Source organism: Zygosaccharomyces rouxii, assembly GCF_000026365.1.
Source record: "Zygosaccharomyces rouxii strain CBS732 chromosome G complete sequence".
NCBI lineage: Eukaryota > Fungi > Ascomycota > Saccharomycetes > Saccharomycetales > Saccharomycetaceae > Zygosaccharomyces > Zygosaccharomyces rouxii.
Genome location: NC_012996.1, coordinates 1,177,505 through 1,196,513, shown reverse-complemented (window position 1 = coordinate 1,196,513; position 19,009 = coordinate 1,177,505). Strand labels below are relative to the sequence as shown.

General features: G+C 40.5%; 10 protein-coding genes across 10 annotated transcripts; 3 read left to right on the top strand and 7 right to left on the bottom strand.

Annotated features, from left to right (window-relative positions):
- Nucleotides 1-543: 543 nt before the first annotated feature.
- Nucleotides 544-3,621, bottom strand: SED1 (Sed1p; the record flags this gene model as incomplete). Its single annotated transcript, XM_002498583.1, has 1 exon — nt 544-3,621. The coding sequence occupies one exon, from the start codon at nt 3,619-3,621 to the stop codon at nt 544-546; it is 3,078 nt and encodes a 1,025-aa protein (XP_002498628.1).
- A 1,019-nt stretch (nt 3,622-4,640) lies between these two features.
- On the bottom strand, nt 4,641-5,708 carry RAD55 (putative DNA-dependent ATPase RAD55; the record flags this gene model as incomplete). The annotated part of the gene is made up of 1 exon (XM_002498582.1): nt 4,641-5,708. The coding sequence occupies one exon, from the start codon at nt 5,706-5,708 to the stop codon at nt 4,641-4,643; it is 1,068 nt and encodes a 355-aa protein (XP_002498627.1).
- A 122-nt stretch (nt 5,709-5,830) lies between these two features.
- On the bottom strand, nt 5,831-6,757 carry PPH3 (phosphoprotein phosphatase PP4 catalytic subunit PPH3; the record flags this gene model as incomplete). Its single annotated transcript, XM_002498581.1, has 1 exon — nt 5,831-6,757. One exon carries the CDS (start codon nt 6,755-6,757, stop codon nt 5,831-5,833), a length of 927 nt encoding a protein of 308 aa, XP_002498626.1.
- A 214-nt stretch (nt 6,758-6,971) lies between these two features.
- PEA2 (Pea2p) lies at nt 6,972-8,114 on the top strand (the record flags this gene model as incomplete). Its single annotated transcript, XM_002498580.1, has 1 exon — nt 6,972-8,114. One exon carries the CDS (start codon nt 6,972-6,974, stop codon nt 8,112-8,114), a length of 1,143 nt encoding a protein of 380 aa, XP_002498625.1.
- A 114-nt stretch (nt 8,115-8,228) lies between these two features.
- On the bottom strand, nt 8,229-8,948 carry SPT15 (TATA-binding protein; the record flags this gene model as incomplete). Its single annotated transcript, XM_002498579.1, has 1 exon — nt 8,229-8,948. One exon carries the CDS (start codon nt 8,946-8,948, stop codon nt 8,229-8,231), a length of 720 nt encoding a protein of 239 aa, XP_002498624.1.
- Nucleotides 8,949-9,195: 247 nt separating this feature from the next.
- Nucleotides 9,196-11,064, top strand: SCC4 (cohesin-loading factor complex subunit SCC4; the record flags this gene model as incomplete). The annotated part of the gene is made up of 1 exon (XM_002498578.1): nt 9,196-11,064. The coding sequence occupies one exon, from the start codon at nt 9,196-9,198 to the stop codon at nt 11,062-11,064; it is 1,869 nt and encodes a 622-aa protein (XP_002498623.1).
- Nucleotides 11,065-11,353: 289 nt separating this feature from the next.
- On the bottom strand, nt 11,354-14,056 carry TPS2 (trehalose-phosphatase TPS2; the record flags this gene model as incomplete). Its single annotated transcript, XM_002498577.1, has 1 exon — nt 11,354-14,056. One exon carries the CDS (start codon nt 14,054-14,056, stop codon nt 11,354-11,356), a length of 2,703 nt encoding a protein of 900 aa, XP_002498622.1.
- Nucleotides 14,057-15,580: 1,524 nt separating this feature from the next.
- Nucleotides 15,581-15,907, bottom strand: SNF11 (Snf11p; the record flags this gene model as incomplete). Its single annotated transcript, XM_002498576.1, has 1 exon — nt 15,581-15,907. One exon carries the CDS (start codon nt 15,905-15,907, stop codon nt 15,581-15,583), a length of 327 nt encoding a protein of 108 aa, XP_002498621.1.
- Nucleotides 15,908-16,385: 478 nt separating this feature from the next.
- Nucleotides 16,386-17,909, top strand: IPT1 (inositolphosphotransferase; the record flags this gene model as incomplete). Its single annotated transcript, XM_002498575.1, has 1 exon — nt 16,386-17,909. One exon carries the CDS (start codon nt 16,386-16,388, stop codon nt 17,907-17,909), a length of 1,524 nt encoding a protein of 507 aa, XP_002498620.1.
- Nucleotides 17,910-18,077: 168 nt separating this feature from the next.
- Nucleotides 18,078-18,338, bottom strand: LSM5 (RNA-binding protein LSM5; the record flags this gene model as incomplete). The annotated part of the gene is made up of 1 exon (XM_002498574.1): nt 18,078-18,338. One exon carries the CDS (start codon nt 18,336-18,338, stop codon nt 18,078-18,080), a length of 261 nt encoding a protein of 86 aa, XP_002498619.1.
- Between the last annotated feature and the right edge of the window lie 671 nt (nt 18,339-19,009).

The following is a 19,009-nucleotide window of genomic DNA, read 5'->3' as shown; positions in this document are numbered from 1 at the left end:
TAACGTCACCAGACGCTCCCCGCATTGATACCAAGTAGCATAGCATCATCAAGAACATGAAACTTCGTAAGTTTCAAAAATGTCTAACCTGATTCAAATCTTGTCACTCTAGTACATACAACAGCCCTGGAGTCTATATAAATACGAGCGGGACCATGATGACTCTCGATCTCGAGATGAATTTGTGGCAAGAATCACTGAAATGCAAATAATTCCCTAAGAGTAAACATAAGATGTAGTGAAATAAAACGAAACGAGATAATCATAATAAAAAGGTATCGCTTACTGTGCAACTTTTACAAATAAACTACTTTTTACACAGAAGATGTTCAACGAACTGAAACAACTTATAATCTAGACAAACTGAACCACAGTTTATTGTAGATAAAATTGATTTCAAAATCAAAAGGTATGTCATAACAAAATTTAGTTTTTGGAACTGCTTTTTCCAGTTTTTAAACTTGAAAAACTACAACCGTCCCAAATCCATGAATGCATAGAAAATGCAACAGTTGGTTATCTAACGCAATGGCTTCAACAAGCTCATAGCATCATCATAACCATACCAGCTAAGCCGAACAAGGAGCCAGCGCCCAATCTGTTAGCGGCGTTAGAGGTAACACTAATAGAGTAACCGGTGTTAACGGCGTTTCTAACAGATCCACTCATTGGAGAAGAACCGTTGCTGTAACCAGAGGCAGTTGGGGCGACGGTAGCGCTGGTAGATGATTCAGCAGAAGATGGAGTTTCGGTAGAAGAAACTGGGGCGGAAGCACTGGATTCAGTTGGGGCGGCAACAGAAGTACTGTTGGTTTCAGCTGGAGCAGAAGTTGGTGCAGCAACAGAAGTGTTGTTACCGGTTTCAACTGGAGCAGAAGTTGGTGCAGCAACAGAAGTGCTGTTACCGGTTTCAACTGGAGCAGAAGTTGGTGCAGCAACAGAAGTGCTGTTACCGGTTTCAACTGGAGCAGAAGTTGCTGGAGCAGAAGCGTTACCAGCTGGGGTAGTTGTAGCAACAGTTGGTGCAACAGTGCTGTTACCACCGTGAGTCAAAGTGCATGGGCAGTCAGTGATAGTCAAAGTGGTTGGACCAGTTGCAGTGTAAGTCTTACCGTTGGTGACAACAGTAGTAGCTTCAGAGCAGTAGGTGGTCAAAGTAGAAACAACTTCAGTAGTGTGAGTTGGTGCATTGGTGACAGTTGCTGGAGCTGAACCGTTACCGGCTGGGGTAGTTGTAGCAACAGTTGGTGCAACAGTGCTGTTACCAGTGTGAGTCACAGTGCATGGGCAGTCAGTGATGGTCAAAGTGGTTGGAGCAGTAACGGTGTAAGTCTTACCGTTGGTGACAACGGTGGTAGCTTCAGAACAGTAAGTAGTCAAAGTAGAAACAACTTCAGTAGTGTGAGTTGGTGCATTGGTGACAGTTGCTGGAGCTGAACCGTTAGCAGATGGGTAAGGAGCTGCAGCACCAGTACCAGATGGAGTCACAGTGTGAGTGAGAGTGACAGTACCTGGAGTTGACACAACAGTGGTTTGACCAGCGTGAGTCAAAGTGGTTGGGGCAGAACAGTAAGTGGTTTCAACAGAGGTAGATGGAGCAGCTGGAGCTGGGGCTGGAGCAGCAGAACCGGCTGGAGCTGGAGCACCTGGAGCTGGAGCAGCAGTACCTTGAGGAGCAGCAGAACCAGCTGGAGCTGGGGCACCTGGAGCTGGAGCAGCAGTACCTTGAGGAGCAGCAGAACCAGCTGGAGCTGGGGCACCTGGAGCTGGAGCAGCAGTACCTTGAGGAGCAGCAGAACCAGCTGGAGCAGCAGAAGCACCTTGAGCTGGAGCAGCAGTACCAGCTGGAGCTGGAGCACCTGGAGTACAACCACATTCAGTCACGGTAACAGTCACTGGAGCTGGAGGAGTAGCGGTGAATGAAGCACCGTTAGAAGTGAAAGTGGTAGCTGGAGCAGTGACGGTTTGTTCAGAGGTGACAGTGTTAGTTTCGGTGGTCCAGTGAGTTTGAACAACTTCGGTTTCAGATGGAGAAGCAGTGACGGTAACTTCAGCACCGGAAGCTGGAGCAGCGGTACCTTGTGGAGCTGGAGCTGGAGCAGCAGAAGAACCTGGAGCTGGAGCAGCAGAAGAACCTGGAGCTGGAGCAGCAGAAGAACCTGGAGCTGGAGCTGGAGCAGCAGAAGAACCTGGAGCTGGAGCAGCAGTACCGTGTGGAGCTGCTGGAGCAGAGGTAGCTGGAGTAGCTTCGGTCTTTGGAGTAGCTTCAGTCTTTGGAGAAGCTTCAGTCTTTGGAGAAGCTTCAGTCTTTGGAGAAGCTTCAGTCTTTGGAGAAGCTTCGGTCTTTGGAGAAGCTTCGGTCTTTGGAGAAGCTTCGGTCTTTGGAGAAGCTTCAGTCTTTGGAGAAGCTTCAGTCTTTGGAGTAGCTTCGGTCTTGCCCGGAGCAGCGGTACCATGAGTTTCAGTGGAAGCTGGAGCAGAAGACTCAGCGTGGGTAGCCTCGGTCTTACCTGGAGAAGTGGTACCTGGAGCGCTGGTAGATTGGGTAGCCTCGGTCGTACCCTTGGCAGAAGAAGCTGGAGCACTAGATGCTGGTGCAGCAGAGCTGTGTGGCTTGGTGTGAGTCACGGTACATGGACAGTTCGTAATAGTCAACGTAGTTGGGGCAGTCACAGTGTGAGTGGCACCGTTGGTGGTGAGGGTGGTAGCTTCAGAGCAGTAGGTAGTCAAAGTTGAAACCACTTCAGTTGAGGTGATGTACTGAGTAGAAGTAGATTCAGCAGCAGAAGTGGATTCAGATGGAGCTGCGGCACCGGTACCAGATGGAGAAGCAGAACTGCTGCTTGGGGCAGCAGAGCTGTGTGGCTTGGTGTGAGTAACAGTGCATGGACAGTCACTGATAGTCAATGTAGTTGGTGCAGTCACAGTGTGAGTAGCACCGTTGGTAGTGATGGTAGTTGGTGCAGAGCAGTAGGTAGTCAAAGTTGAAACCACTTCAGTTGAAGTGATGTACTGAGTAGAAGTAGATTCAGCAGCAGAAGTGAATTCAGATGGAGCTGCGGCACCGGTACCAGATGGAGAAGCAGAACTGCTGCTTGGGGCAGCAGAGCTGTGTGGCTTGGTGTGAGTCAAAGTACATGGACAGTCAGTGATAGTCAATGTAGTTGGTGCAGTCACAGTGTGAGTAGCACCGTTTGTCACTAGAGTAGTTGGTTCTGGGCAGTAGGTAGTCAAAGTTGAAACCACTTCAGTAGAAGTCACGTAACTGGTGGAAGTAGATTCTGGAGCAGATGAGGAACCAGATTCACTTGGAGCAGAGCTCTTGCTGTGAGTCAAAGTACATGGACAGTCAGTGATAGTCAAAGTGGTTGGAGCAGTGACAGTGTAAGTCTTACCATTGGTGACAATGGAAGTAGCTTCTGGGCAGTAAGTGGTGAAAGCGGTAACCACTTCTGTTGAAGCGACAGTTTCAGTACTTTCTGGAGCACTAGAAACAGATGAGCTTACTGGGACGGTACTGGAACCAGAACCAGATGTGGCAATTGAGGAAGAGTTAGAAAATCTCTGACCTAATGCGACTGAGGACACAAGTCCTAAAGACAAAATATCGGTAAACTTCATTTTAAATTATTAGTTTTCAATATTCGAAAATTCGGACTAATCAATTAATTTCCTTATGATATTCCTATTAGCGATTGGACGTTCTGTGAGAACCTTACTTTTGGTATGTTATGAATAACAACGACCTCCTTTTAAAATATCCACGACAGAGAACTATGTTGTTCTTTTTCTTTGTAGTGGTTTAAACAGGTTGGAATGATTAGTCTTTCCTTTCCGCGGTGGTGTTCTGAAAAGAAAATAGAAAATAAAAAATAGAATGAACGAGCGAAAACAAACAGGAAATGCTCCAGATCTACTAGAACGAAGACTTCAGTCTACTCTTATATATAATTCTTCGATCAGGGGCACCAATGCGGTAGCGTGACAAAGGGCAAGAAAATGAAGAAGAAAAGGGAGCTAATTGGCGCTAGGAGAAGAGAAGAGGAGAACATTCCGCTAACGCTACCCGTGCGTGTGCCAAAGAATAGATGGAAATAGAAACAAAAAAATAGAGCTACTGCGTTTTACTCCTCCCCTTCCCCATCCGTATACCGTGCCATACTAATTAGGTTAAAATGCCCGTAGTCGTAGATTAGGCTGTTGGTTTTCCTCTTTTTTTTTTAGAAGCATTACGAAATATACAATATGGAAATCTATTGAAATCGGTGTGAGTGATGGTTGTTCGGTCCTACGAAGCGATCTAAGATCCCACGGTCGGGGTGAGATCGCAAGCGCGGCGAAAAAACCGCACGTTTCCCTCCTAGTTCTATTTTTTCTGTGCTGGGTCTTTTTTTTCTTTCTTACGCCTCTGCTACTTCGGGTCACTGCGCGGCCTTCTATATCTTTTTAGAGAGTGAGCGTCAATATTTACTGCTGGGATTTCTTTGGCACTTCCCACGGATGAAATACTCAAGCCTATAGCATTAACGATCCGAAATACACTCTAAGGAGCAATCGCAAATATCGATTGATTAACTAATTAGTTTTCCAATTTCCCCTATTACACATATACATACATTCTTGTTACTATCGATAATACTTTACTGAGAATCTTGAATGGTTGTGTGCTCCACCTCCAGCTCACGCTGCTGGTGCCGTTGCTGGTCTTGCTGATCTTCGTAACTACGGACGGCGAATACGTCATTGTCGTCGTCGGTGTAATAGCCATAATCACTATCATTGAGTTCATATGCTATTGTTGAGGTTGTGGTTCCTGTTCCTTCTGGAAGCTTACCATCTGGGCGGGATCCCCCTCCTTGTAGAACTACAATGGTCGGCCTACGACTACTGATATGCTTACAAGTTGTAGAACCCTTGTGGTTGCTGTTGTTAGAGTTTCGGTCCCAATCCCAAAAGAGTCCCAAACGAAATTTCAACAATCTACTACCGATGGCGTCCTTTCCACTAAGCGCATTCCCCCACTCTAGGGCACTCGTTAATACACCTTTTTTCAACGCATTAGTGACAAGAAAATTACTGCTAGTATTAGGGTTAGGGCTATGCTCGCGTTGTATAACCATACTGTGATTCACTAAAATGACAATAGTATGATGCCTAGTAGCGTATCTGGTTAAGACGGACAATAGTAAATTCAATCTCTTGGTAGTATAGTCGGAACCGGCATTCGGTGTAGTCGTGATGGTGGCAGTGGTGGCAGCGGTTGATCTCCTTGAAAAATTTGTATGATCCACAAGTAGCTGCGCGAAACCGTCAATTACCAATACAGTATAGTCTTGTTTATGTTGTTTTTGTTCTTCTTCTCCTTTGTCCTCGCGGAGCTGCAGGAAACGTAATAGCTGTGAAAACTTTGTAATGCGGGTCGTGTATGTAGTATTATTATGATTGTTATGGTTGCCAAGGCGCGAATAGAGTATTGGTTTGTGCGTTTGAATCACCAAGTTCCTGTGCTTCTTGTTCTTGATCCTATCTCTCGAGGATGAATTCAAAACATTTTTAAGCAAGATCTCTTTACAGGACCCCGGCGGACCGTAAATTTCATAGATACATCCCGGTTTGAATCCACCTTCTAGTGATGAATCCAGGGGTTCGCAACCTGTTGAAATGGGATGCTGTGATGCAAGCTGTGAAAGTGGTATTCCGATGTCCATCTAATCCAATCTGGTATACGAATTAGCTGTGGTTAGTAGTAGTAGTAGTAGTAGTAGTGGTATACTTCTTTTTTTCGCACTCGCTCTCGCGCTTTCTCACTCGCTTTCGTCTTTACTATATATTACAAGAAATAATCCATCTGTGGTTTCCTTGTCGGCAGTATCGTATTACCCACATCGTTTTGAGGTTGAACAGCTTCAAATATGGTGTAAGATCTGGACAGATCATCATCGATTCTAAGGACTGCAGCTACATTACCGCACCTATAGCAGTAGTTGGGAGCTGACCAAACGGTTACAAGGCCGTTGTCGAACATCTCTTTGTAGCCTTCCATAACTAATTGATGAGCTCTTGCAATAAGATCGACACCATTTCTCGACAGAAACTCTTGAACTTGTTGACCACCAAATAGGAAACCTGCTCCTCTTGGTGATAGTGACCATGTATCGACATCATCGGGATCACTCCATAATAAATCACACATAGCACCTTCATGTGGAACTTCTTGCTTTCTATCGACACTTCTAATTTCATCGATTGTCATCACATCGGGCGAAAGACCCCCATGAACACAGAATACGCTTTGATTTACGATAGCACCTAATGACAGATAGTCAAATACTTCACAGCAGTACCTCCAAACGTTACTATTACCATATTTTCTCATAATTTCATCATAGAATCCATATACTTTGGTAATTTGTCTGGTTTCGTGGTTACCTCTGATTAAAGTTATACGGTCAGGGTATCTCAGCTTATAGCACAGTAGTAGTAAGAATGACTCTAATGAATAGAATCCTCTATCGACAAAATCACCTAAAAAGATGTATCGACTCTTTTCAATACCTCCACTTTTTTCGAAGAGAGTCAATAAGTCATGTAGTTGACCATGGATATCCCCACATATCGTTACTGGAGTATTTACGTGAGTTACATTAGACTCATTCATTAGTAGTTCTTGTGACAGCAGACAAAGGGTATAAACCGTTTCTTCCGCGATATGGCGTCCCTGCCGGAGTAATGATATGATACGATCTAAATCAAACATTTGAAAACTAGTACTATGGGTTTTATTCTAATATTTGGTGGGGTAGTTGGGCATAGATGAGTATGAGTTTCTTCTGACTATAACGATGATGGATGTGTTGTTTTTTTTTTCTTCATCCAAGCTCATCGCATCATCAAGAAACAAGAAAAGAGAGCGGAAACGTTACATCGTTCACGTAACAACTACAAGTAGATTTTAAACAAAGCAGGGCAAGATGGTTGCTGATTTATCACTTATGCAATGTGCTAACCCTCTATTATTCTCAGAGGGAAATTATGAAGAGTATCCGTTTGAATATCAAGATCTAAAGAGGTACTTGAGCACTAATGATGATGGTGAAAACACGCCTTGTAGAAACGTCAAACCATTCACACATATCAATTATTTAGATATGTTACTGTATCCGAATGACGGTAATTTTGACTTAAATCGTAAATTAGTTTGTGAATATGCCCTTTTCCAAGTTCAAAGATCTGAAAGATTGAATGAATTACCACAGTTGGATAATTTTTATCAGCTGGAAAACTTAAAGCAGTTGGAACCATTTACAGCCAAATGGTATCAATTCATTATTGTGCTACTGGAATCAATCAATGCTACAAATATTGAATCATTGCTCCTTAAGGGTCCACATCCGTTAAAGATGTTAGAGCAGATGAGCGGGACTGATCTGCAAACGCGTACACCAACAGATTCATCAACTGCTGGAACATTACAAGAGTTGACTTCATACGTCGTTTCCAGAGCGGTACAGAGAAATATTGAGTTAAAGCCATTGCATTTGGATGATCAGGTAGAATTCTTGAAAACAGCATTTGATACAATATTGGATAATGGGGCCCCGACTCGTAGCATGAGCCATGATGATGATAAACAAAATTTACAAACTGCTGTTAATGATTTACAGCTGGCCAATACTTTCTTAACGAAACAATTTCAGAATGACCATGCAGATTATGTGCAAAATATTGAAAAATTACAAAGGACTAATAAAGAACTACAGCAAAAAGTACTTGATTATCATTCCGAATTGGTGAAATCTGAACAGAAATTGCAGGAGAAGGAAAAACTTGTGAAAGAAATGGAAGATGCTACTTCAAGCAATAAGTCGTCTAATTTTAACTACGCATCTCCTGTAATGACGAATGAAATGTGGTTCCCAAGTAGTCCGGCATCGACAAACAGTAATAATAGCGTTTCAAGCGCTTCACAATCCATCGGTGTAATGAGAACGGAATTTAAAAAATTGTTAACAGAAACTCAGAGAAAGCACGACCGTGAATTACAATCAGAGCGTGAATCTAGGTTAAAGCTAGAAAAGGAACTACAACAACTAAGGCAATCAAAAGGCTACTAAAACGAAAACCGTATAATATAGTTTGGCTTAATATAATATAATATACCCACGTATTCCTTCACTTCTATTATTACTTTTACTTTGTATATACATATCCCGGTTCGTTTGTTTTTTCTACATTTTCCTGAATTCACTCAACACAGGGTATATGGCTTCAAAGGCCTGATAAATTTCTTCTCTTTGCTTAGCACCTGTAAGAACAATCTTACCAGATACAAATATCAGTAAAACAATTTTGGGTTTAACCATTCTATAAATCAACCCGGGGAAAAGTTCAGGTTCATAAGACGAGAAAGTACCGTGACTAAACGCTAGACCTTCTAAACGAATAGGAAATTTGACATCACAAGAACCGACAATATTCTGAATCTTAAAATCTGTAAATTTTGCAGCAAATCCAATCTTTTGAATAATTCTTGCGTATTTCCGACTCGCTAATTTAGAATCATCTTCACTCTTGGCACCCGTTACAACCATTTTACCAGAGGCAAAAATCAATGCAGTAGTCTTAGGCTCTCTAATACGCATAATAACAGCTGCAAAACGTTTAGGATTGTATTCAGCGTTACGCGCATGTAGTGCCACAGTCTTCAAATCTAGACGACACCCCAGATTAACAGTCGCCACTATATTCTGCAACGTTGGTACTATACCGGACGTTGATGATCCATCTTCGTCCTCATCAGGTTGTGCTTTTACGGCATTCTCCTCCATATCTTGTTGCTTCACGACGCCTCCACTCTGGTCCTGTCCTTCCCATACTTGCCTCGTATTAGGATCGAATACTATTTTATTAGCCTCTTGAAACTCTTTTAAACGTCCCTCGTCAGCCATCTCTGTGTCCTCTAAACCCCACCCTCTATCAGAATTCAATATCGGATAATGAATCGTACTATTTCATCCTTTTTATGTATCAATTCTTATTCATGTTACTTGACCAGTTTTTTTTTTTTTTTTTATGGGGCCTTTAGATCACTACTTACGAGCCATTAATTTCAAGGCCTAATATGGCATCGTCATCACTATTAAACTACGATAAAGGACTATAAGTGCAGCGCTACTGGCATTGGAGGCTCTGTTAATGAGTTTATCTCGGCTGCCTGTTGATGTGGTATACCACCTATCTCATGAGTATCGACAACAGGCGTATCTGCATGCCCATACTGTGAGAGATGAGCGCCTTTTAAAGCAGTACTATACGCTGATATCGATGGCTATCAAATGTTTGGAGTACGCTAAGGCCCAGTATGCATTGTCAATGGATCAGGATTATCAGATTACTATGGAATTGGTTGAGATACTGGTAAAAGAGACACATAATTTGGATTTAGCAGAGCAATACCTGTCAAGTCTCAAGGAAAGATTGAAAAATCATCAAGTGGCGGCTTCTACAGAGACTCTATTTAGGCAAAGGATGCACTGTGAATTTTTATCACTGTACGAAATGCCCCTGAGAAGAGATTCCAAATTTCATTTCAAGATCGCCTCCAGAAACTGCGATGCATTGTTACAGTATTTCCAGAACGTGGGTGCCGAGTACCAAGCTTGGAAGCAAGTGTTTGAGTACGTTAACGTATGTTTGAATGCGAAATTAGGTAAAAGATCAAGGGCTAGGGCTGATTTCATCAAGTTGGACAATCAAAATATGCCCGGACAGTGGGGGGCCTTTATCACATTGAGTCATGCTAGCTTTTTGCTAAGTCGTAGGTATACGATTTCACCAGAGATCCGTCAGAAATTAAATTGCATTGATGTTAGCGTTGTGGGACCCCATTTGTTTAGTTGGAAGATGGTATTAGAACTTTACATTCAGGTTTTTGAAGATAAAAACATTACCAATAATTTAAATCAGTTCAAACAATTTTTCGCAGAATATAAAGGGTTTTTGTTGGATAATGATGGAGTTTGTGATGTGAACATTGACGAAAAAGTAAGACTTCGGTTGACCCTTCTGTGTGTTTTTCAATATAGGGATTTGAAAAACGTCCTATTACTTTTACAAAGTGTTAGTTTCTTGGTTAACTGCCATGATAAGAAGGCGAATTTCTCTACCAAATTTTTACCTAAAGTTCAATCTACCACAGTCAAATTAATTGAATCCAATAAGAAAAATGGTGGTAAATCTCTAAGCTCCTACGATGAAGATAGAAATCTTTATGAGCACATTTTGTCATGTGTAGATTTTTATCAAAAATGGGAAAACTTCCTACTATCTTCAGAAGTAAAACCTTTGAATCAGGCAACTGGAGACACGATAGGATTACTATATTCACCATTGTTGGAGGCGATGAAACTGCAAGTGGCTGGCAATAATGAATCTGTGGGTAATTATGAAAAGATAACAGATTCTAAGCAGGTTAACGAAGTAAGAATTATAGCTATGGTGAATTCTTTCGTTATAAGAGCTTCAAGAATGAGTAAAAATATTCAAAGAGAGGAGAATATGGCACGTTGTAATTCACTATGGGCCGAAATGGATCATATTCTAAGAGAATCAGACCTTTGGAAAAACCAGATGTGGGGATGTACTATGACTATACTATGGTTGCTATCTCACTTAGAGCCCTTTACATCTAGTCCCATGCCATCCACTGATGAGGAAAAATCCAGATTTTTGACGCTATTGAGAAATTACTACATGGTTAACAAGGTCATTAAGGAAGATAGTCAAGAGATGAATGTTGATGGTGGTAATTTGAAAATAAAGAAAAGTGTCTTGCTACAAATTCTTTTGAACTATTTGGGCGGCAGATTGTTGGAACAAGATTTAGCTGTTATCTGTCAAGTGTCTGGATTATGCTTTAAACTGTCAAGACAACAAAACTCTCTTTATTTACAATACGTCATAGGTATTTGGCACCTGCTTAATAGCACAGTAGCCATGAATAGTAAAGAAGTGACAATAATGAGATCTAAATTGGAAGCTATAGTTAAAGATTTAGTCAAGTAAATAGCTTTTCCGTTTGTTATTTTTTAGTTTATTGATGTTTATACTTTCGGCAGATACAGAGCGCTAATTTGATAATTCGCTCCTAAACGAAAAATACCATAGAGAACAACAGAAGGTAAACAGGAGGATATTTGCAAAGTACTTCTTAGCAGTCAATGTCCATTATTTCTTATCATACACTCCATTTATGAATCTCTATTCCAATAGATATAACTGTCTATATATCGCTTAAACCTACAAAACGACATACACAAAAGAAAGAGATAGAGCTCGCTTAAGGAGTCCAAACTCAATTCTTGTACGACTGCTGCCTCTTCATAGCATACCGGGCCCCAGCCTGCTCAGATCTTATACTGCTGTCACTATGTTTGACATGACCACGAGAGTCTAAGTCGACCGTACCTGCACTTTGGAACAATGAGACATCACCTACTAGCAGACCCAAGGTGTCAAGCACTTGCTGTGGATCTGTTAAATGTGCCTTAGCCACAGTTTTCTTGGATGCAGATCCCACAGTACAAGGATACATCCCAAATCCACCCCATTGGTTAACTTGATCACTGTATTGCTTTCTCCAAACTGCTTCAATATCATTCAGTTGGTTAAACATATCTTCATCTGTAAAATCGTCACCCAAACAGAAGGTAAAATCAGGCATTTCCCCAATGGTTAATTTTTCTTTACTTGTGTTTAACATGTCTTGACGTCTACCATGATGGTGCCAAACTAATCTCTTTACAATTTCACCTTTATTAACAAATTTAGGACGAACTTCAATGTTAGCTTTACCTTCCATAACATCTAAATCGTAATCTGCGCATATTTTATCTAATTCCTTTTTCAATTCAGATGCATAGAATTCACCTAATTCAGGATCTGCTCTTCTGTAATGCCAAGTCAATGCAACTTTTTTCCTCTCGATAAATGAACCTGGTGTTCTCCTTGTAAATTCCTCCATAGTACTACCGACTTTTTCTTGCCATGACATATCAAATTTTTCTGTTAAGTTGATCCAGTTCTCGTCATCCACATCTTTGTAAAAGCATCCATGTTCAGCGCTAAGTCCCAACTGGGGTAATCTACCACCAAGCCATTTATTTAAAAACTTTTGATCTCTACCCGAAATGATCCAAATTTGATTACAAGGATCTGATGCAAGTTTTTGCAAGATCGAAATCAAACGAGCCGATGGAATTGCAGCAGCTGGGTCTTGTACAATGGGAGTTAAAGTTCCATCATAATCGAATAAGAATAGACGACGCTTTGATTGCCTGTAATTTGCCAAAAGAGCTGGTCTGTTTAAAGCCGGTGTCATTTTTCTATCGGTTGTATTATGTGCTTCATCAACGATATCATTTAACGTGGATAAAAATTGATCGGTCCAATCTTGGATAATAGGAACTTCAGGCCAAACTTTATCTTCGAGTGCTTTTTTCTCCTCCCTTGGTAGAGTTAAAGCCTTATTAATACTTTTAGCAACTGCTACGGAATCCCAAGGGTTAATGATCATAGCATCCTTAAGACTTGTACTAGTCCCTGAAAATTCACTTAAGATCAAGGGATTTCCGTAACAGTTGTAACTAGACATATGTGATTTCACCGTCACGTATTCAAGTGCTGTAGTATTGGTACCGTCTCTAACGCTTGCGATAACACAAAGATCTGCAGCCCTCAACAATGAAAGATACGCATCTTTGGGAATTCTCATGTAGTAATGATGTACTGGTGAAAAATTCAAGCTTCCGTATTGCATATTGATGGAGGTAACTAATTCGTTCACTTGTTGTTCCAATCTTATAATTTGATTAGTCCCACCTTTCATACTGGGAACACTAACCTGAATCAAAACTACTTGATCTCTCCATTCTGGATACATGGAAAGGAAAGTTTCAAACGCTCTCAATTTTTGAACAACACCACGAACAGAATCCAATCTATCCCTACCTATAATGATTTTTTTACCTTGAAATGCATCTTTAATGGCTAAAACCTTTTGATCGATATCCTTGGTAAAGGATTCCTCCAACAACTTAACACGATTAACACCAATTGGCAATGAATCAACAACTATGTCACCACCATATGCACTTATTTGGTACTGTTCCATCCCTAATTTATTTTTCGATTTCCTACTCGTAGAATCCAATAATCTTTTACAAGACGAGACAAAATGACGAGCGAAACCTTCATTTTGGAAACAAACACGATCAGCACCCATGAGGCCGTCCAAAATTTCTTTCCTACGTGGTAAAACTCTAAAGTACTCATTACTTGGCCATGGTGAATGATGGAAATAAGCAATGGTTAAATCTTTATCATTAAATTTCATCCTTAGCAGTTGTGGCAAAAGGAGTAAATAATAGTCATGAATCCATATAATATCACCCTTCTCATATATTTCACCAATTTTCATCGCATATGCTTCATTAAATCTAACGTAATCATACCATGATAGATTTTCCTTTTCACCACTATCAGAGGAAAATTTCAAAATGTAATGAAATGTTGGCCACAGTACATTTTCTGCAAATCCTCTCCAACGCTTTTGATCTCTACGTAATAACCACACGGGGTGAACATTATCCACATTGTAATGGTCATCAGTCTTACCATGTCTTCTAAGATCTTTAGTGATCCCATCAATTTGTCCATTAGTCAAATATAACGGATCCTCATCCCTCTCGCGCTCTTCCTTGGTATGCAAATCGGCTCCCCCTTTTTCACCATCTTCATTCATATCCCTATTCCTTGAGCTAAAGATTCGAGATGGGATACTTTCACGTCCAATCTCACCGGTCCATCCCAAAACATGCTGTTCATAATCCTTGGACTTCTCCTCACTATTTAAATACTCGATCGAAGAGTAAAGTGAACTGCTACCGGTGGCGGGAACTATATTCCATTCGTCATTGGTCTCTCCCAGTTGAATTTTGTAAGGCAACTGAGCAACACAATTAATAATTCTTTGCCTCCTATGACCAGAATCAACCATCTTGAGGCCCCACTATGTCTTGATATACCTGTATACTATCCTTTTAACTTTTGTCACTTGTTGATATCAGCTGAGTGACACTTTTGCTTAAAGTTAAGGGAACTTTGACGAGAACTAAGAAGCACACAGGGTAACACACACCGGATAATGCAAAAACCCGGAACAGACAGAAAGAAACTAAATAACAATCTCTATTAGCTATTCTCAATAAGTGGCATACCTCAATACATCAAGCTACTAACATTTTTGAAGCAACAGAATCTTGAATAACTCGTAAACAGGCAATTTTCGACTCATCAACCAGCTGTGGTAAGGAGAAAATTGACTCCCACGAACTTCTTGAAGCCATGTATTGCTGTTGCTGGTGGGGTCCATAAGGAGTACAAGGTAGTATTTATGATAATGTATGATTGTGTATGCATTGGACCAGATCTTGGATTGGGGACTTGATTGAGATAGTTGAAAGAACTGGGTAGGAAGTTGGGATTGGTATTGAACTCCGCATCATCGTTAAATTTCAATTGCGATGCGATTGGTGATGAAGATAATCATAGTTCTAATTCCATTGTCAACTGCCGATTCTCTAAACTAATCCAAACGTCGTAAGTGCATGGAGCTACCAAAATCGTCCTACCGTATTCCACTAGGGAAAAGCTCTTAACGCAGACCTATATCTTTCTATTCCATGGTGTTGCGGCAATAATCTCTAATTCCTTGGCATTACAAATTGACAAAAAAACCCATCGTGCTTGTTTTGCAGTACACATTCAATGCATAGACAAGGTTGGGAATGGGTAACATGGTAGTGCGCAGTGTGAGGGGCACGTATATTTGTCACCTTGGCCATTTTCAGAGAATTCAAACGTAAATCTCTATTGTACTCCTATTGGTTAATGTCCCTGCATACAGCGCGTTTCCCAGTTACACAGCGGTGCAGAATTTTACCTGAATGTATCGTGGTTTTTTTAATGTTATCAATGCAATCAAAGTGAGTATATTTTCTGCAGGCTTATGTGGATTAGTCTACGTCTCTTTTCCCATCTAACTTAAAATTAGAACAATAAAAGTATGCCTGACGATCGTTTTTGCATATTGCATTTGTTATCTTCACTACAGTGCATGTTCAACCAAAAGATACACTGGTCCTTATTAGTACCGTCTATAGGTATCGTTGGTGGTTTTGTTGTTGCAGGTCCGTTATCAATATCTACAGAGCGCTTGGCGCCTGTCAATCTAATCAGAGAACTGATGGCATTTGCTACCAGTCTCGGTACAGGCGTTCGGTTTGTACAATCCGACTAAAGGGGATCTTTCGTCGATTGCTTCCTAGCAACTATAGGTCGCTTGGTCCTTATGGTTCTCGGGGAGCACCAAGGACTCGTAGGCGGAACGGATGTGATTGCTAGAGACTAGTCGAAAAAAACTAGACAACTAGAAATGCATTAGGAAATACTCAGAACGGAAATTGTATATCGCTAATAATAGTACAACGATAGCCCTCATAGTTTTTTTCTTTTCTTTATTTTACCAGATTTCAAACACTCGGCTCATCAAAAGGTACAACTTGGCCAAGATGTCCTGACCTGGCAGTTGCACTAGCAACTGCGGAGGTTCCAATATCAAGGGTTTCGCACCCCTCGCACCTTGGTTTATCTGCGATATACATTGCAAATTGGCATGAACCCTTTTCAAATATTGTGACGCCAGAGACTGCACTTGCTCGGGCATTGTTCCTGAACTATTACCACCACTTGAATTATTCGTCATCTGTATAACTCTTGCCAAAAGGATGCTGTTGATATGTAGCAACAGCTGTACCTTGTATTGGATCTGCTCACTTTCACTCACCATAACAAAGCACTAAACTCCGATCCCTATGTATATATGCGGCTCCTCTATGTGTCAATGTAATATGTTGACAGATTACCCTTAGTATGTATTCTGGTGTTTCTCTGGAATTCTTTCTTATTTCTGAACAATTTTTTCTTTCCTAACTTTGTTTATCTAAAAAGCGAGGATTGAAATATAAACATGGGGATTGACATTTTTTAAGTCTTCTTAAGAGATACACCCCATCTAATCACACATATCTACATAAAACGAGTACCTTGCGAGAGTCAAGTGGAAGAGTCTGTGACAGTGAAAAGGTATTATACAGACTTAGGTTAGACAGGGTTACAATACACATCACTGGACTCCAACATCGCATCGGCTCTAAAAAGGCTTCACTATCTATACAAATAGTGAAAAAAAAAAAAAATAGCAAGAAGGTAGACATAGAAAGTGCTTTTCAAGTTGAAGAAAAGGAGGTGTAAGAGATAGCGTTAGAATGAGTGCGAGGTTTTTGAGAGGTTGCTACAATGTTGTATTTGGATGTGTGATTAAGAGATTATATCGTGGAGGTTTAAATCAAAGGAACCTGTTGACGCTTCCGCTCAATTTCTTTACCAATTTCTCGATTATATTCATATGGTTAATGATCTTTAAAAATGCAGGACTGATTCCGATAGATATTAGGCCTAAAATTCATAGTAAAGCAGCATTTTACCTGGACAATTACATGTTTGGGGATTTTTGGGGGGAAATGTATGCTCAATTTGGGAAAACCAGCTATTTTCCTTGGACAATTTTCACATCTGTGGTGTTCACATCGATTTTTTTGTTGTTGATTCCATTAGCGATTTGGTATTATATTTACTATGTGAAAAAATTAGATTACAATTTAATGGAATGGAACGATCACATCTTCCATTTTAGCAATAAATCGAATCCTAAGCGTGTAAGGACCCTGTGCATTCCATTTCTATTACCATTTTTTGCACTTGTGTTTCTAAACATTATGCACATTTTCGCTAAACAAACTGAAGAGAATTTTGCAAACTGGAAAGATTTTGTTGCATGGGTCTCGTACGTCATTTTACATCTAACTGCCCCCATTTTAACTGCGGTTTATCTGTACGTTTTCCATCCACCTGGTGTTGTAAAATGTTTCGCACTATCTTTGGGAATTCAAAATTTAATGGGGGTTACAACACATCTTTTGTTACCAATGGCACCACCTTGGTTCATTCACATGTATGGTATTACGGACACTGAACATGTTAATTATACTCAGGAAGGTTATGCAGCTGGTCTTGTCCGTGTGGATAAACAATTGGGGACACATTTAAATACATCTGGTTTCCACATGTCCCCTATTGTATTTGGTGCGGTACCATCGTTACATTCAGCAATGGCGTTCCAATGCTTTTTATTTTTAATAACAAGATCTGCCACTTACAAGGGTCGTATGCGTAATGGAATTTCACCATCGAGGAAAGAAGCCGCACCTATTTTTATATCTGAGTCTTCGGAGGAGACTGAAATTGGAAGTAGTCCTGAATTACCTTTGGGATTGGCAGGCGATGATGAATTGGAATTAAGAATTCTAGGACCTGAAGGTAGTACTAACTCATCTTGTGAAGAGTTAGAAGCGACAGCAGATCGTTGTGACGCTCCTGGTACTTTGGCCCTTTACTATGTGCATGACGCAGAGTTCTGTACTCGTTGGTACTTCGGTATCTTTAACAGAGCAATATTACCTCGTTTATTAGGAATCTCATTTTTATTATGGCAGTGGTGGTCAACCATGTATTTGGATCATCATTACAGATTTGACCTTTTCGTTGGTGTGCTATATGCGTTATTCGTGCACATTTTAATCAATCATTACGTGCTACAACCAAAAGTCCTTCAACCGTGGTTAGCAGTACGTCTACAACAGATACCCGATACGAGAAATGAAGGCCGCACTATGGGTATGCGTGTGTTCGAAGATACCAAATTAGAATGGTTTTTCGATCCACTGGCGTGAGCAAACTACTAGGTTTTCTTTTTACTCTGTTACAATTTTGATGATACATTTACGATAATACAGTCGTTGTTCATTAGCATTACTACGACTTAAGGAGCTTTTTTATTTCAATCTTGCTTTTTTTATTATATTATTCTCTTAGCTTTAGACATGTATACATAATCACATTTATGGTCTTTTATTACCAGGAACAAGCATTGCAATACTGTTACCACTTAGAAGCATACGCCCCTTGTGTTGCATAACGGGTATATCTTGAAGATCAGCACCGACTGTAACTTCTTTTGCATCTTCGACAATAACATTAACAAAATCGTCAAATCCGATTAGGGTCCCCGTAAACTCACGGTTGGACTGAAGAACAATCCATACGGGTTGTCCTACAGTCTTGTCAATAATTTCGAGTGGTAGAATCTCTAGAGTGCTCATTGGGGGGACGGGGGTAGGACTAATCTTCAAATCCTCTCTCAATACATTGAATGATTAGTGCTCGATGAGTTGTATTGGTTATACAAATTGGTTTTTACAAGGAAGCATTACCCGGAGAAGTAGAGCCGATGATACTTCAGCATATTGACACCTTTTATTAAATGAAGTACCTACCAATGGCCAATTCTGCGAGCGATTATCTTGAGTTCGAATCCTACCGCTGGCATTTTGGTTTTTAAACTTGATGAGTTCAGGATGTTCAGCTTGATTCCTATAAGGTGCCATAACCTTGTATTTTCCTAATCACTGCAACATCATGCATTGTGTCCTAAGCATAAAGAGACAATTCATCTCGGAGCTGAGTGTATCCCTCTCTAGTTTCTTGCAGGTAGTTTACGATCATTTTTTCTCCTTTGGTTAAAGAAGCCTTCTAAGAATTGACATCGGCACCCAAGTCGTAAGAATCTTCTGCCGGAAATCTCGAATGATCCAAACAATTATTAGTCTTTTAATTGACATTCGTTACTACGCCGTCTTTCCAAAGTTTTATTTTCACTACCTCATCGGCGGTTATCTCTTCCCATACATGTGACACGGTTGATTAATATATTTACATATAAGTAAAGAGTAAATATTCACGATTAAAACAGTTTAATTATAAGAAAACACCT